The 18478-nt window shown below is 41.3% G+C and overlaps 1 protein-coding gene across 4 annotated transcripts in view; it reads right to left on the bottom strand.

The window, feature by feature from the left end:
* The window catches only part of LOC148511735 (synaptotagmin-like protein 2), a 155615-nt gene that overhangs the window by 55823 nt on the left and 81314 nt on the right, over positions 1-18478 (bottom strand). For all 4 annotated transcript variants that reach the window (XM_088482864.1, XM_088482863.1, XM_088482865.1 and 1 more), the window contains 2 exons: positions 4444-4531; positions 85-184 (listed from right to left, as the gene is read on the bottom strand). In XM_088482864.1, coding sequence (XP_088338990.1) covers positions 85-184; positions 4444-4531 — 188 coding nt within the window. The remainder of the gene's footprint in view (positions 1-84; positions 185-4443; positions 4532-18478) is intronic.

The following is an 18478-nucleotide window of genomic DNA, read 5'->3' as shown; positions in this document are numbered from 1 at the left end:
AATTAAAATTTATATTTAATTAGATAACAGACAATACATAACAACAATTACAAATACATTGTCAGACAGACAGAAGATACGTACCTTTCCTGTAACACATGGTCTGGATGATTCAGACTCAAACGATGAATCTATCTTTAGCGAAGGCACTCTTACAGCTGTATCAGTATTACCCCCAATGGCACTGCAAGTATAAAAAAATATAGAAATAAAAATAATTATATAGAACTATGTTGTTTATCCTAAACTGTCTGTTTAGACTGACAAGGCCAGATTTTATGTACAGCTGAGAAAAGATAACTTAGAAACATATAAAAGGAATGCTCTTTTAAAGAGACTACACAACCAGCTCAGGCCTAGGCGGGATGGGGTAAAGCACAGTCGGACAAGAGAGGCATTCTACAATAACTAAATTAATCTTTAACTTTATTATATTTTTAAGGTTTGGTGGGGATTAAATCTAAGAGAAAATCCAGTATAAGGCACTCCTACTGACAATGGTACTGCTGCAGCTGTAAGTGGGCTGCACTACTAGAGAACACCAAACAATAAAAAAATAATGAAAAAACAAAATGACCGTTTAGTAATATAACAATATATAAAACATCTATATAAAATAAAACGATGTCCATGGATCAGATGCAACAGTACAATAAAAAAAAAAAAAAAAAAAGTCATATGACATGAAACTGATGATGTGTGACTGAAAGCAAAGCTCCTAATTATTGTGACAGAAATTCTCAAACTACATGCAGCATGTTCTTAATTAACAATCAGGACCATCCAGTCCTCATGCAGAATAATAGGAAATACACAAATGTGCAGCAGAGAATACAATTTACATATATGTATAAGGAAGCACTTATTTCAAAATTCCTATATCTATTCATGAGACCATTTGTGTATATCAGAAAACCCACTTAGGAACCGATGTCCCATCCAAAAGGGAAGTTCATTCAGAGTAGACCCTGTGCTTTTCAGTGCTGGGACAGTTTGTCATTTATGGGTCACACTGATGCCAACTTATACCCCTTTTACACTGGAGCTAAAACTCGGGTTATTGAAGGGTTAACCCGGGCAGCTCCCTGGTGTAAAAGGGGAGAGGGTTGGATCGCTGGGTCGAGTGACCCGGCAATCCAACCCAGGTAAATAGCAGGGTTTAACACAGGCTTCGCCCGTGAAACCCTGCTGTGAGAACAGCGCACTCCGTGTCACGATGACCTGGAGTGCGCTGCCAGCCGGCCGATTGGTCCGGCTTCAGTGGCACTTGGAGATTACGTCATCTCCAAGCGGCCACTTTCACTCCGCAAAAGCCGGGTCTATGCAGACCCGACTCCGGTGTGAGCGGCGCCGACTCGGGAATATCCCCAGTCGGTGCCGGCAAAATTCCGGGTCTGATCCGGATAGGAACCCTGTTCCAACTCCGGGTCAGACCCGGAATTGTGGTGGAAAAGGGGTATTACTCTGATAGGGGCATCCAGCCTGGGTTCTGGATAAGGTGGTTAAGTAGTTTATGGAGTCTGATTTAAAGGCGTATTATATCTGCTGCGTATGTTGATTCTATGTGGATGGGAGACCAAACAGGAGCAACAAAAATCACATGATGAATTACTGTATTTATATCCAAATTAGGAGTAAAGACAATGCTAAAAGTATAAAGACAAATGACCAGTATGCAGTTTGATAAGAGGTCCCCACATCAGGCCGTACGTGGGGGAGGGGGGGCTGGAGGTGCACGTGCACCGGGTGCGCCGCTGCACCCGCCGCCAGTGTCCTCCAGTCCGGCTCTCCTTCCCTGCAGCGCCGCGGTAGCTGGAGTTCTCTCCTGAACTCCAGCTTCCGGCTCTCCCCACGCACGCTACGAGGAGCAGCTGGGCGGACCGGACGGAGGCGGACGCAGTACTGGGGTTTAAGGTAAGTATTGTTTTTATTTTTTTGTGAAAGCGGCACTACAGGGGCATTACCATATGGGCACTACTACAGGGGCATTACTATGGGGGAATTACTATATGGGCAAAACTACAGGGGCATTACTATATGGGCACTACTACAGGGGCATTAGTATATGAGCACTACTACAGGGGCATTACTATGGGGGCATTACTATATGGGCAAAACTACAGGGGCATTACTATATCGGCACTACTACAGGGGCATTACTATATGGGCACTACTACAGGGGCATCACTATATGGGCACTACTACAAGGGCATTACTATGGGGGTATTACTATATGGGCACTACTACAGGGGCAAAACTATATGTGCACTGCTGCAGGGGGCATTACTATGGGGGAATTACCAGCGGGGGCAAATTACTGTCTTGCCCCGGGTGACAAAAATCCTAGTTGCGGCCCTGCCCACATCTCTTTGTAACAGGAGCTCTTTTAGACATCAGAGGAGAGATGCTGAAATGTGTGTCATACTTGTTCTTGTACTCCTTCGTAAGATCAGCTAGAGACGATCTTATCATCGTACATCGCAAACATTTGGCGATGAATTTTAGCTGTTGATTTCTTGAGGCGCAGAAATCTGATCACACTACGCACCTCTATGTTTGACCATGTTTCCGCCAGCACCGCCATCTTACAACTGATGTTGGGACAGTATGACTGATATGAGCCTCAGTGTAATGGCCATGAGGGGAAGCAGTGATATGCTGTATTATTTAGTAAAATGATAAAGTTGCCCATCTGGACATAGCCTTGTAGTCAGAGGACCTGATTCAGTGGTGGACTTTAAAGCCGCCGCCACAGAGGCTTTTTGCGCAGCGTGACTGTGCCTTTATGATAATGCCGCAGCCGATAATATTCATACAGAAATACCCACCAGCTACAATGCCAATCCACCGCTTTGCGTAAAGCGCACCATAGAACACTGCACCAGTCCTATGGACGAGCCATCTGAACATGGCCATCAAAATCAGTTAAACTGCAGAAAAAGTGGCTAGCCACCCCCCTGGTACCACCCAGAAATACCTACTGACATTCCACTTCTCTGCACCCAAATCGCTCTGCGTTTTCTGTAAATGAAAAGTAGAGGTGGTGCCCAAAAGAACCAGTTAGATTCTTCCTATCATCTATCTAGAATTTTTTTTTTACATTGAGTATTTGTAGTTTAATTTTTGGAAATACAGCGTTCAACCAATACAATACAGCACAAAAACAGTATACAATACACAGAGATTTACACACTCTCACCGTACATAATAATCCAAGGCATGACAAGAACATTACTCAAAGATAATCATAAATATAAACCAATACAAGTGACAGAGGCGATCAGCTTGGAAAGCAGAACTGAAACATTAATACTTTAACTCCTAATGTAGCGGGTGTCAAATTTTGGCTCGGGTGCTCATGAGTACATGGTGAAACAAGGACGGTGAATGGCTCCCATTCCAGTGCATAAGAGGAAATTTACTAGTTTGGACATGTTTTATCAAAATTAGGAAGGCAATTCTTACAATCACAAATAAACCGTTCATGGGCCATTGTAGAGGTAACAAGGCTAATCCATTCCAAAATAGCTGGAGATTGCGGAGCATTTCAAAGCATCTAGTTTTCCTTTTCAGACGCTTTAGTAAATCTGCCCCTATGTGGTTTGCTATATGTCACTAAATATATACCAGTTTATTATCACATTTGTTTCTTATAGATTGGAACACTTGTTTTAAATATCTGCTGAAATGTTATTACGGATAGGTGTAGGAATGGCCACCGACCATCAATGGTTAGCAACCATCTATGGTCTCATGGCGAGTGTTTTTTTTACTATCGATGGGAGGCAAATTATGGCAAAACATAGGTGACTGGCACGTGAAGGGCTCCATCTGCGCATGCCCATAGCTAAACCATTTATGGCTTCTCGTCAATGGTGGAAACACACCGGGCATCAGTAGATAGGTGTCTGTTTCTTTGCTTGAATGTTTTATTTTAAAATATTACTAAAATGTGTAGCCCTTATAAATGATAGAACACCGCCCATGTGGCCCCTGAAGTGTATTTGGTTGCCTATCATTATTCAGAGCAGACGTACCTCCTGCAACACTTACTTACATGCTTAAGGGTAGGACCTGTGAATTCACAAGAGCTGTTTTGCCACAGCCTAGGCCAGGGGTAGGCAACCTGTGGAACTAAACATCACAGCATACTCTGTCACAGTCTTGCTGTTAGGGCATGTTAAATCTGTGTTAGGGCATGTTGGGATATGTAGTTCCACAGCAAATAAGAGTGCCAGAGGTTGCCCATCCCTCGCCTAGACCATTGAGCTAATGGATGAGATCCTCTTAGGTTTTATGTGCAACTTCCATACCTGCTACAGTATGACATGTTTTGCATTAGATCTGGCATGTGAGAATGTAATAATCAGCTATGGGGGTGCCTGTACCAGGAAACATTATTACACAGGAAAGTACAAAAAAAAAAAAAAAAATCACATTTACCTTGGTATTCCCTGATTCAAAGGTTCTACACTTTTAGGCATTTTCCAGAGCTCTTCTGTGACCCCATTTCCTCTTCCATTTGTTGTACCTGTCCACAACGCAAAAAGGGATCAAATATTTATTTGCATGGCTTATTTATTCCAGAGGGTGTTTTTATTATTATAGTGGGACTAATTATTTTCAACTATTTATTTATCATGTTTAACAGGGAGTATTCAAAAGTTATACAAACATCAGTCAGTAGCCCTATTGACATATCAAGGTTTCATATATGCAATGCAAACAAATACCAACTAGTTAAGGATTGGAAAAACTCGGTCTATAACTGCTGTAATGGGGAGAATGTAGTATGTTCCCTCTATGGGGTAGATCTGTAGTAAACTTAACAATACAGTTACAATCTTTTACACAATCTGGGGTTCCTGGTACTCAGAGCCAGCCCTAGGCATAGGTATAATAAGCAAATGGGGCATGCCTAGGGGCATTCCAGGGCTCTGCCGCAGTCCCCCCCCCCTCCCCACTGGCGCTGCATGCCTCTCCCCCCGCCCTGCTGCTGCCGTGTGGAAAGCCGTGCTGGGATTAAGTGGCTGATCCCAGCATTGGCACAGAAATAGGAGATGTGTCCCCTGCGGGACACATCAGCGTCCGGTGCTGGGATGCTATTTCTGCTCCCAGCGCCGGGGAAACATAGGCGGCGGGTAGCCGGCGCTGGGACGGAGTATGTGTTCCCAGCGCCGGTCAATCAGCAGCCGAAGAATGCGGCTGAGGACAGGAGAGGACTGCGGGGGTGGAAAGTAGAAGAGCCAAGAAAGCTCCCCCACAGCCTCTTCCAACGGAGCAGGTAGGCCCTCCATGAGGCCTACCATATACCCCCTCCCTAGACCACCAGGGTTGTCGGGCACTAGACCTGTGGGGGCACTGTCGGGCAATAGGCCAGTGGGCATATAGGTGGGTGCAAGGCCCGGGCTACATAGGGGGCATTAGGCCCTAGAAGGAGTTATTGCCCTATTAGGTGTAAGTGACCTGGGTACTATAAAGTAGGCGGGCACGTGGCCAAAGGAGGGCCACCTGTTTTTAGGCGGCACCAGTCAAAATTCTGCCTAGGGCACCAAATGGGCTAGGGCCGGCTCTGCTGGTACTCATACTGCAACTCATCACTACCAGGTGACTTATAGCCCAAATACATTTTTATACAAAAAGGTATCATAGCAGGACAAACAGCAGCTCTTTATTGTAAACCACCCAGTACCCTTCTCTGTCCTCTTTTTCTTCCCTCTCCCCATCCTTAAAAAAAAAATAGAAAATTCAGCAGATGTAGCTCTTCTCGTTTATTTCACTTAGGTCCCTCAAGCGATAGCCTTTTTATTGGTCTCTCGTATTGCTATTTGTCTGCTATATAATAACAGATAGTTCCTTTGTTGCTATAATATAGGTACCCCCTAAGTTTTGTTGTGTGTTCTGATATTTAGAATTTAATTTCCACTCATATACTTTATATTTCAAAGCATTCAGAATCCATTCTGCTGTTATAAATATAGTTAACAATAAATAGTAATACACAATGTATCAAATAGGTAAACAATAGCCTCAAAATGCATCTACATAATGTTGGTATGTGTATACAACGAGAACACCATATGCTCAGCTTCTTACAATTTAGCGTGCAAACCGTGTGTACAAAATAATGTGGCTGAAATACATAGAAAGTAGTGCATGTACAAAATGCACTACTCCTTCACTTTCTACTGAGGGGGGAATTCAATTAGCCCCAATATTTATTTTCGTGCTATTCAATAAGCCCCCGAAAAATATCTATATTCACATGAAAACACATAGAATCCGTGAAAAGGTCAGGGACGTATGTGTTTTTGCAGCCATGATCGCGATAAAGGGGCTGATTACAGGGGATTTTTGTTCGCCTGCCTCATGCAGGTGAAAACATATCCCTGATTACTGACGGCTTCATGGCTAATTGAATAGCCCCCATGGGATTCATAACTTGTGGTTCTGTCCAAAAATTCAGCATTTTTGGAACACAGTGTTAGTTTTTATTAACCAAACTTTATGTACTCATCTTCACCTTTGGCCATTTTGATATATAACTCTCCAGCTCTGACATCAAACACCTCATACTCTTTCATGCATATATAGTCACTTATGCAAAAAAAAACTAAAACCTTTTGGGTTAATGGAGAATAAAATTTCCCCCCTCTATAAGCGAGTTTAAGGTGGAACTCCTAGCCCTCATCTGCTATGATAAACGGAGTGCCCTTACTGATATAGAAAATGGGTTAGATCATTTTACAAACAGTGGGAACCATACACCCTAATGCTCACGGTCAATATTCAATGTAATATTAGTAAGTTGTTTTAGTCCACTACATGTTTTTTGCTACAGTATGTCAACTGAATTGATGATTGCCCTCCTGTCCCCCCGTTGATTATATAACTTCTATAACACATGACTCATACTGCACTGTTCTCTGAAATCTTCCTCAGCTGTACTGTACTAATACTAATATTCATTTCACTTAAATTCAGTATTTTAGGTCTACTGATTTACATGTCACCCTCTTCTGCAGAAGACGTCATAATGTGGGTGTCCTAGTTCCAATCCTTTCCTTCCCTCCCTTTGTAGTACTTCTTGTTCGTCCACCCCCTTCAGTTTCATTTTTATTGTATTAACCGAAAAATTGCATGTCATTCTGCTCGATTCATTTAATGACTATACTTTTGCAATTTTCTCTGATTGCTTGTTTGACCTGCATCGTGTCTTATGTCTATCATGCTGCATCTCTACTATTGTGTCTTGTTTTTGGAATTCTTCAATAAAATGTTTTTGAAAAAAGGAGAATGGAGATTGAAGAATTGACACACATGGATCAGGGGTGATATCAGAGAGCTATGGACAGGATGCTTTGTCATCTAAGCTTTTCATCCTATATCAGCATCAGTTTAGCCAATGTCTTTTGTTATATATAATGAAGAAGTAATCGCTTTATGATGGGTGGGAGATAAATACTCAACTAGACATTGCATTAAATAGCTGCAGAGGACAATGATAGTAAACATATCTGCTTATTTATTCTTAAAGAAATTAATATACATATTATATAATATTACAATTGAGGCAATTACCATTACAGGTTGAGTCTCCCATATCCGTAATTCTATTAACCGAAATATTCCAAAAACCGAAGTTTTATTGGGCAGCCGTGACGTCATGACGTGACCTGGCGTCATGACGTCACAGATCAATGACCAATCATTAGCGGCGTGGCATGGTCTATATGCCGCGCTCCCCCCACTGCAGCGCAAGCCAGGCACTTTGTGACACCCGCTGGACTCCCCCACAGCACCTGATGTACCCTATTGCAGGACCTACCCCCGCCGCATATGCCGGGCCTCACGGGACACCTGCCGGACTTCACCCGACACCCGCCGGATCACTCACGACATCCACCGGACACCCCAGCAGCACACACCAGGCCTCCTGTGACACCTGCCGGACCACGCCAGGCCTCCTGTGACATCTCCTGGACCCCCTGCAAGGTATTCTATTAACCGAAATTATCCAAAATCCGAAATGCTCCCGGTCCCGAGCATTTCGGCTATGGGAGACTCTACCTGTACCATATTGAATGGCATAAACTGCATTAGAAAAATGGCAGATGTCTGAAGACATACACAGTATGTAATGGAACACTTTCACAAACAGAGTGTTTTCTGTAAGCACCTTAAAATACGTGTTCTCAGGCTGCATGTGTCATCAGATTGTCAGGCTCATGTGAGCACACCTATTGCCTGACACATGTAGCCACCGAAGCCAATCCACTCCAGGACTTTGGTTTTACCACTTCCTGTTACTAAAGTCAGTCAGATGATATGGGCAAACATAGGAGGAGACCAACAGCTCTAATAAACCAGAAAGCCGCTGTATGCACTGGCACAGCCCCAGTCTGCATTACAGAGCTGGGAGTTATCACTGATCATGAGAAACTGACAGGGGTCTGTCTATGGACAATTTGTCAATGAGTGTACAGCAATAGCCAAAACATGTTATGTAGACACTGGACAAAATAACACTCAAAGGGTATATAAACAAATTAAGTGCAAATGGTTTTATGTAGGATAAATTGGGTTTCCTTTTGGTTGAATATTTCAAAACAGAACTTTCATTTTATGTTTAGTAAATAGAAAAAAAAATAACTTTACACTTAAACCAATTTACAGCTGTTGCAACCCACGATTAAAACGGATGATATGAATGATAACGATATCGATCATATAGTTATCGTTCATATCGTGCATTTTTCGTTGGCCAACGACCTGCGATGTGCGAGCACGTATGGATGATAACGCTATCGTCCACCGCCCGTGCTTGCAGGCCAACCTGGTCCATATTGACCAGGTTACTATAGGGACCCGCGATCGTTGGCCATTGTAGGTGGGTTCATGGTGTCCTGGATGTTCTACATCGAACATCCAGCACACCCGTGAGATCGTACAATGATATTGTTATCGATCATCCCGTGTGTATGCACCATTAGTCTTATAACATTCCTATCAGATTGTATAGAAAACCAATCCATAACTACCTATAACCACAAACTGTATACAGGAAAGTTTGTGGTCCATTCACTTGGCCCAACCTCCAAACCCAAATTATTTCAAGTTCCAATATATGTGCAGCCAAGCAAACAACCAGGTAACAGTAATAGTGTGTATGGCTATCTATATGGCCAAATAAATGTAGTCCCACTCTGGTAAAAGTTGTGAACCACATTTTGGCTTGTGTTCTACTGTTGCTTCAGAGTTGGCCATATGCACATGTATCAAAGACCTTAACTGTAGTCGCAAGAAGCGAGTTTTCATATGCAGAGTGATTGACAGTTAAGGGCTGTTTCGGGGAAGTAACAGGATGTGCCGCTAAAAGCGCAGGCGTATTTTAACCATTTACGGGGCTTGTCGCTGCCTATGACTACAATCCCGTACGCACAAAACATGCCTCCGACGTCTCTGTTCAGGCGCCCAGTCTGCACGACCTTAGGGTCACTCGGGGGGCCAATTATCAGGATATGCATAGACGCTGCATATTAATATGGAGTTGCTTGATTTTATGATGGTGTCTGTGACATTAGCATTCTCAATACAACTCCCGGTGTCTGCAACATTAGCATTTTCACATTCCCTCTGCATACACATTTGCAGCAGTGGCGGTGGCATCATTAGCCTACAACTCTGAATTCTTTGACTATGATCCCTCAGTGGAGTTGTTACTACAAAAAAATGGGTTCCTCTGATCTCCAGTACAACTGACAGAAGAAGCATCCCAGCACGAGGACACAAATTTTATAATGCCTTGTGGCTTGTCAGGAACCTTAACATCCTGGAGGCTGATTGAGCCATCACTCCAAAACTACAAATGGTCCATCACATGTGCATAAAATGGATAAAAACCTTAAATATTTGCTATTTCAGTTCGATCTAAGGGCCTGATTCAGACCCGCTTGCTAGATGCGTTCGCAAGCAGCCAAAGTATGCAAATCCTGCGATTGCACGGCAAGGCATTAGCACACCCACTATGTCTTGGCGTGCGATCGTGGTATGTATTTAGACGCCCACCAGCCTGTCTTAAGACGCCCACTTTCCCTTAGTGTTACACATCATCTCCAGGAAGTGTATGAAACAATCGGTAACATTGAGTATCATCGGACACGTACGCACCACTTGTAATTTAGCCATGTCACGTGTATGCTGACGCTGCTACTTAATTATGCACGCCTCTGAAACGGAGTTAAGACGCTTAGACACGCCTGCGTTCGCACCACCACTTACCCGTTTCCATCGACCATCTCCTGTCACTACCCACAAATGGCTCGTCCTGTCACTCATTCTAGCGAGGTGGCTATGTGCTGCGAACAAACGCTTCCCAATCTCATGGACTAGTTCGCGCACGTGCACTGCGTCTTATACGCATGCGCACATCGGCAGGCTACGTGCAAGCGCAGCCTAGTGAGCGGGTCTGAATCAGGTCCAAAGATCTAAATATCTGTGCTATCAAATGATCAAGTAAGATTGGATTTTCTACATGTCACTCATGTAATGTGTTTAGTTCTCTGATTCCTGGAAATAGCCTATACATGCATCCGGAAAGTATTCACAACGCTTCACTTTTTCCATATTTTGTCGTGTTACAGCCTTATTCCAAAATGGAATAAATTAATTTTTGTCCTCAAAATTCTACACACAATAACCCCATAATGACAACTTGCAAAAAGTTTTTTTTGAGATATTTGCAAATTTAATTAAAAAAACACTAAGAAATCCCATGTACATAAGTATTCACAGCATTTGCCATGAAGCTCAAAATTGAGCTCAGGTGCATCCTCTTTCCACTGATCATCCTTGAGATGTTCCTACAGCTTAATTTTAGTCCACCTGTGGTAAATTCAGTTGATTGGACATGATTTTGAAAGGCATACATCTGTCTATATAAGGTCCCACACTTGACAGTGCTTGTCAGAGCACAAACCAAGCATGAAGTCCAAGGAATTGTCTGGAGACCTCCGAGACAGGATTGTCTCGAGGCACAAATCTGGGGAAGGGTACAGAAAAATATCTGCTGCTATGAAGGTCACAATGAGCACAATGGCCTCCATCATCCATAAATGGAAGAAGTTCGGAACCACCAGGACTCTTCCTAGCATTGGCCAACCGTCTAAACTGAGCGATCGGGGGAGAAGGGCACTAGTCAGGGAGGTGACCAAGAACCCGATGGTCACTCTGTCAGAGCTACAGCATTCCTCTGTGGAGAGAGGAGAACCTTCCAAAAGGACAACCATATCTGCAGCAATCCAACAATCAGGCCTGTATATTAGAGTGGCCAGACGGAAGCCACTCCTTTGTAAAAAGCACATGGCAGGCCACCTGGAGTTTGCCAAAATGCACCTGAAGAACTCTCTGGTCTGATGAGGCAAAGATTGAACTCTCTGGCGTGAATGCCAGGCGTTATGTTTGGAGCAAACCAGGCAGCGCTCATCACCAGGCCAATACCATACTTACAGTGAAGCATGATGGTGGCAGTATCATGCTATGGGGATGTTTTTCAGTGGCAGGAACTGGAAGACTAGTAAGGATAGAGGGAAAGATGCAGCAATGTACAGAGACATCCTGGATGAAAACCTGCTCCAGAGCGATCTTGACCTCAGACTGGGGCAACGGTTCATCTTTCAGCAGGACAACGACCCTAAGCACATAGCCAAGATATCATAAGAGTGGCTTCAGGACAATTCTGTGAATGTCCTTGAATCCGAGACTTGAATCCGATTGGACATCTCTGGAGAGATCTGAAAATCGCTGTGCACCAACGCTTCCCATCCAACCTGATGGAGCTTGAGAGGTGCTGCAAAGAGGAATGGGTGAAACTGCCCAGAGATAGGTGTGCCAAGCTTGTGGCATCATATTCAAACAAACTTGAGGCTGTAATTGCTGCCAAAGGTGCATCAACAAAGTATTGAGCAAAGGTTCTGAATACTTATGTATGTGTGATTTCTTAATGTGTTTTTTTTTGTAAATAAATTTGCAAAAATCGCAAAAAAACTTTTTACATATTGTCATTATGGGGTATTGTGTGAAGAATTTTGATCACAAAAATGAAATTATTCCATTTTGGAATAAGGCTGTTAATATAACAAAATGTGGAAAATGTGAAGCGTTGTTATTATTATCCTTTATTTATATGGCGCCACAAGTGTTCCTCAGTGCCTTACATAGTACATACAACTAATAAGTAAACAAGAAACAAGTACGTTACAGTACATTACAGTGCAGGACAAGGACACATTTTAGTACTTGTTTCTTGTTTACTTATTAGTTGTATGTACTATGTAAGGCACTGAGGATTTAATGTATGTAACTGTCCCATCCTGCTTATTGCACCTATGTTCTGCATAGAACTTCATGCTTGCAATTGTGTGTGGATTTAATGTACGTAACTGTCCCATCCTGCTTATTGCACCTATATTCTGCATAGAACTTCATGCTTGCAATTGTGTGTGGATTAAATGTACGTGACTGTCTCTCTTGCATAGATTTTTATTTTATATATATTTTTTTTTTAACTCAAATAATTTTTATTAGTAGAACAAGAAAATCCAATATACATCAGATAAGACAATAGTAAACAGTCATTTACAATCATCATAATATAAACTTTATATTTTTGAAATTTTATACAAATAAAATAAAAAAAATAAAAAAATATATAATACAGAAAAACATATAAACTAGACAAATTATATAATATAAAAAAAAAAGAAAATAAAAATATAGCAAGTATTACATAGAAAAACCAAGTAATACAAAACATTACTATAAATTATAATAGACAAAACAGAACAGTACAATACATACAACCATTAATTGTGGGAAAACATGTGTGGTCTGTCATATTAACCTTTTCCATATCGAGTTGGGGCAGTGTTAAAGCTAGCCAATTATGGATATCGTGTGAGAAGATGATTCAATAAAGGCCGACCAGGGTCGCCATTTTAGTAGTGGGGAAGAGGATGATGAAGAATATTTAAATCCAGAGGTTTCCATTTCAAAACTTCTCTGAATTTTGGATATTATTATCGAGAGAGATGGGGGGTCAGGTCTCTTCCAATATTGTGCTAGAGCTGCCCTTGTAGCTATCAAAATGTGTCCAACAACATACTTATTATGTGATTGTATTGTAGGAGGAAAATAATGTAGGAGTGCGATTTCTGGAGATTGGGGAAGAGGCTCCATAGTGACCTGAGCTATTAATTGAAATACCTCTGACCATAAGGAAAATATATTAGGACAAGACCAAAAGATATGTATCAGAGTACCGTCTAACCCGCAATTCCTCCAACATAATTTAGAGGAGTCTGGCCAGATTCTATGCAACTTGACCGGGGTGTAATATAAGCCGTGAATTAGTTTATAAAGCATTTCAGAATGGTTCAAACATTTGGACATTTTGAAAATGTTCATAAATAGAATAGACCAATCGTCTTCAGTTAGAGATATATTAAGATCCGACTCCCAATTGAATTGTATAGAAAGTTTAGACTCCTCTATCGGAGTCATAAGCGTATTATACCACATAGAAATACCACTCTTATGGCCAGTAGTAGACAGTTTAGAAAGTATACAGGGAGGTGGGGTGGGAAGGAGATGATTTGGGCCAGAGTTAGAAAATACCCAGTGTCTCACCTGCAAAAAATTAAAAAAGTCAGTTTTGGGAATACCATATTGATCCTGTAATTGTTGAAAGGATTTAAATTGATGGTTAGTATAAAGATCTCTAACTGTTATAATACCTTTCTCATGCCAGGGTGTTAATACTAGATCCTGGATCAGTCGAGAAAGGGCTAATATAGAAATGTGAGACGAGGGAAGAGAGAATTCTCCATGTGTGGAAATCAATTTGTCCCAAGCTATAAGGGTATCAGAGACGCTCTTTGGAATAAGGGATTTATGGGGTCTATCAGCAGTTTTAGTCCACAAGATGTCCTGTAAGGGGAGAGTTTGAGATACAGAGATTTCAATAGATACCCATGGCTTAATTGGTAGAGGGGCTAACCAGTCTTTCATCTGATCCAAAAGACAAGCGTGTTGGTAGAATTCGAGATTAGGAGCCGCTTGTCCCCCTCTAGATTTGGACCGAAATAGTCGAGTCCTAGCTATACGAGGACGTTTACCCTTCCAAATATACGTAGATAGAACTGCATAGAATTTGTTTAGCAGGGTCAATGGAACTAAATATGGAATGGCTCTAAATAAGTACAGAATTTTTGGAAGAAGCATCATTTTTGCAGAAGAGAGACGGCCCATCCAGGAGATTTCATAATTAACCCATGCTTTGGTAAGTGCTGAGAATTGTTCTAACAAAGGCTGATAATTATATTTAATAATATTTTGAGAATTTAAAGGGATATTGATCCCCAGATATTTAAGAGATGATGTCTGCCAGGCATAAGGGTATTGATTCTGGAGACTATCTAGGGAAGCCTGATCAATATTGAATGCTATTGCTTCTGATTTTGAGGTATTTAGTTTATAGTATGAAGATGCAGTATATTCTTGAAGTATATTGTGAAGAGCAGGTAAGGAAATGTCTGGTTTCGTGACGAACAGCAGGACGTCATCAGCAAAAAGACATATCCTATGCTGCTTATGGCCAATATTGAAGCCCACAAAGGAGGAGGAGGATCTCATTTTTTCTGCGAGGGGTTCCATAGCTAGTGCAAAAATTAAAGGTGAAAGGGGGCACCCCTGTCTAGTCCCGTTAGAGATATTAAAACCGTTGGACAAAAACCCATTACTGTATACTCTAGCCGAAGGGACAGTGTAGAGATTCAAGATAGCCTTCAAAAACAAGCCAGAAAAGCCAAACTTAACCAGGACCCGGGACATGAAAAGCCAGTGTAGCCTATCAAAGGCTTTTTCCGCGTCTAAGGACAATAAAACCATAGGCACGGAACAAGCTGCTTGAGCTTCCAGAAGGGAAAAAACTCTTCTGGTATTGTCTGGCGCTTGTCTCCCTAAGATAAAGCCCACCTGATCAAAAGAAACTAAATTAGGGAGAATAGGATTCAATCTATTAGCGATTATTTTTGCATATAATTTGATATCTGAATTTAATAGAGCTATTGGCCTATAGTTTGGGCAAAGTGTCGGGTCCTTGCCAGGCTTCAAAATAGTGATGATTTGGGCTTCTAACATTTCTTTAGGAAATTATTGAGTAGAGACAATAAATTTACTAAAATAGGGGTCAAAATGGTTTGAAAATGCGTATAGAAACTGTTAATGAATCCGTCTGGGCCAGGTGCTTTATCTTTTTTTAAGGGATTTAACCGCTCTTAATACTTCGCTATCACTCCAAGGGACACATAGAGCTTCTGCTTCTAAAGGGGAAAGACATGGAAGATTAATAGAATCTAAGAATGAATTTATCACAGATTCAGAGGGCTGAGGTATATGGGTATCTTGAGAAAGGTTATAAAGCTTTTCATAGTATAAGGCGAATTGTTGAGCAATATCTTTAGGATTTGATATTGAGGATCCATTTGGGTTAGAGAGACTTTTAATTCTATTGATAGCATTTTTCCCTCTAAGCTTGCGGGCTAGCAGTTTATTGGCTCTATTTCCAAGAGAGTAAAACTTCTGATTTAATTTAGTGATAGCACGTTGAATTTGGGAGAGGTGTAGATTATTTAACTTCTTCCTGGCTTCTAATAGGGCAGAGAGGACAATAGAATCCTTTGGATTTTGTTTATGTTGTGTTTCTAATTTTAAAAGATCAGCTTGATATGCGAGATATATTTCTTGATTCGATTTCCGAATCTTAACTGCGGCTTGTATAGCAGCCCCCCCTCATTACCGCCTTGAGTGCACACCAATGATTCGTGGCTGAAGTGTCTTTGGGAGAATTTAGTTCTACATATGCAGTCAATGTGTCAGTCATGACACGCGAGCCAACATCATCTAATAAAATATATTCTTGTAAACGCCAAGGTCTACAGGTGGGAGACGTGGGAAAGGGGGTCCAAGACCATAGTAAGGGAGCATGGTCGGACCAAGTAATTGGTAAAATATCAATCCGGGGAATGGACTGGAGAGACCATTTATCAGTCAAGAGAAGATCTATTCTAGAGTATGATTTGTGAACTGCTGAATAGAAGGTATAATCACGTGTTCTTGAGTGTTTGATTCTCCAAACATCATAGAGGTCATGTTCAGCCAACAAGTGCGAGAAGGAACGAGTTAGGGAGGAAGCCACATTCAATGATTGTTTATCGAGAGAAGAAGATTTGTCCAATTTAGGATCTGGTGCAAGATTAAAGTCGCCCATAATGAATAAAGCACCCTTTCTAGTCTCCTGTAATTTAAATAAAAACTTTTTAAGAAAACTAGGTTGTCTTGTATTAGGGACATATATTGACACTAGAGTGATGTATTTAGTACCTATCTTCCCCACCAAGATAATATATCTACCACTGCAATCCACCCATTTACTTTCTATTTTAAATGGGCATGATCTGCTCAAAAGTATGGCTACTCCATTCCTCTTAAATGGGCCACAGGAGGTATAGCAAGTCGGATAGGCTTTATTAATAAACTGAGGAGTAGAATGTAATGGGAAATGCGATTCTTGGATTGCTATTATGTCAGCTCTTTGATCTAAGAAGTATTTTAATGCAAGACGTTGCTTGTGAAGTGAATTAAGGCCCTTAACATTTATGCTTAAAAAATTGACCATGGGGAGGAATCAGATAAATGTGGTGTGGATTTTTTACAAATAGACCTGCACAAAAATGACAAATACAGAGATTGTATGCATAAAAAATTAATAAATAAAATAACAAACATATAAAACAAAAAAACAAAACAAACCGAAATAGCATCCATAAAGGAGCTAGAGTTTCTGTCATTGAAACAGAACATGACAGAAAAATTGAAAGTATGGGGGGGGAGGCTCAAAGAGAAGACCACCTAATACCCCTCATTTCAAATAATTCCTTCAATTGTAATATTAACAACATAGTTAGCATTCAAACACAGCCATATTTGATACAACCTATCAAATATCATTTATGTATATAAAGAAAGGAGAAAAAAAAAAAAGGAGAAATTAAATGCAATGTAACCACTACAAAAGACAGAAAGACTGTAGAAAGCAGTTCCCAAATTATATGGAAGACTCATACTACCAGTTATCCATTAAGCTATCTATCGGTCCACCAATAACATTGAGTATATTCTTCATCAACCCAATCCACTAAATAACCACGCAAATATAATATATGCCCTTAGCTGTGAAAGGACTGAATGAAAAATCTTAGATAAAGTACATCATAAAGCCGTAGACCTATTACACATAGAAAGTACAGGTAAAAAAAAATAAAAACAGAAAGAGCATATTGGATAACAAAATACTAAATATAGCTTGGAATGGTAGAACTACAGCCAGTAACTGTAAAGATACTTCACCCCAAGGGATCACCTCGGCACTGTGGACCATTCTTGGAGTATAGGTTTAGGAGGCATATTGGTAGGGTTAGTAAGAGCAACACCCCATTTTTGAAGAATAGCCGGCCCATCTTCTGGAGACTGTATGACTGTATACGAGCCATTTCTTGTTACAATCAGTTTCGTCGGGAATCCCCATCTGTACTGAATATTTTCTTTACGCAAGGCCAGTGTAATTGGGAGGAAAAGACGTCATTTTGCCAGAGTCGCTGGGGAAATGTCAGGGAAAAGTTGGAGATTAACTGTGGGGGAGGAAGGGAGAGTAGCCTTAAGTATACGCTCCTTAATATGGAAGAAATGAACTCTAAGGAGGGTGTCTTTAGGTGCTTGGGCTGGAGCTTGTTTGGATTTTGGAAGTCTATGGATTCTGTCAATCAGAAGATCAGAGGGTAAGGCATCAGGAAGAAGTTTCTGGAATAATTCCGTGGCATAATCATAACACTCAGCATTTGTGACGGAGTCCGGAATACCTCTTATTTTAATGTTGTTGCGTCTGGAGCGGTCTTCCAGATCTGTTACCTTGTCTCGCACAGAGGCTAATTCCTCCTGCAGAGAGTCGTGTGCTGAGATTAGGTCGTTATGTGATGCAACCAATTCTTCCATTTTAGATTCCAAATGGTCGGTACGATCTCCGATTTCACTAATATCAGCTCTCAGAGATTGAATGGTAGATTTTAATTCCGAGGTTATATCCACCTTAAATGACGTTAACATAGTATGAATGGAACGCAGGGTAACTGGACCATCTAAACTGTCCTCATTTTCCTGAGAAGGTACAGGAGGACCACTTGCTTGTCTAGGTGGGGATTTTGGAGACGTAGCAGACTCAGGTGGTGATTGTTGAAGACGACTTTTAGTAGAGGTAGAAGAGGATCCAAAAAAGTGAACAGGTGGGGCTGATTTGGCCGCTTTTATTCTTTTTGGAGCCATACCGATGTGATCCAATGAAGCGGCACCTCCAACTAGTGTCAAG

Source organism: Taudactylus pleione, unplaced genomic scaffold (assembly GCF_031769625.1).
Source record: "Taudactylus pleione unplaced genomic scaffold, aTauple2 ptg000296l, whole genome shotgun sequence".
Lineage (NCBI taxonomy): Eukaryota > Metazoa > Chordata > Amphibia > Anura > Myobatrachidae > Taudactylus > Taudactylus pleione.
The sequence above is the reverse complement of the archived record's forward strand: the minus strand, read 5'-3'. Positions and strand labels throughout refer to the sequence as shown.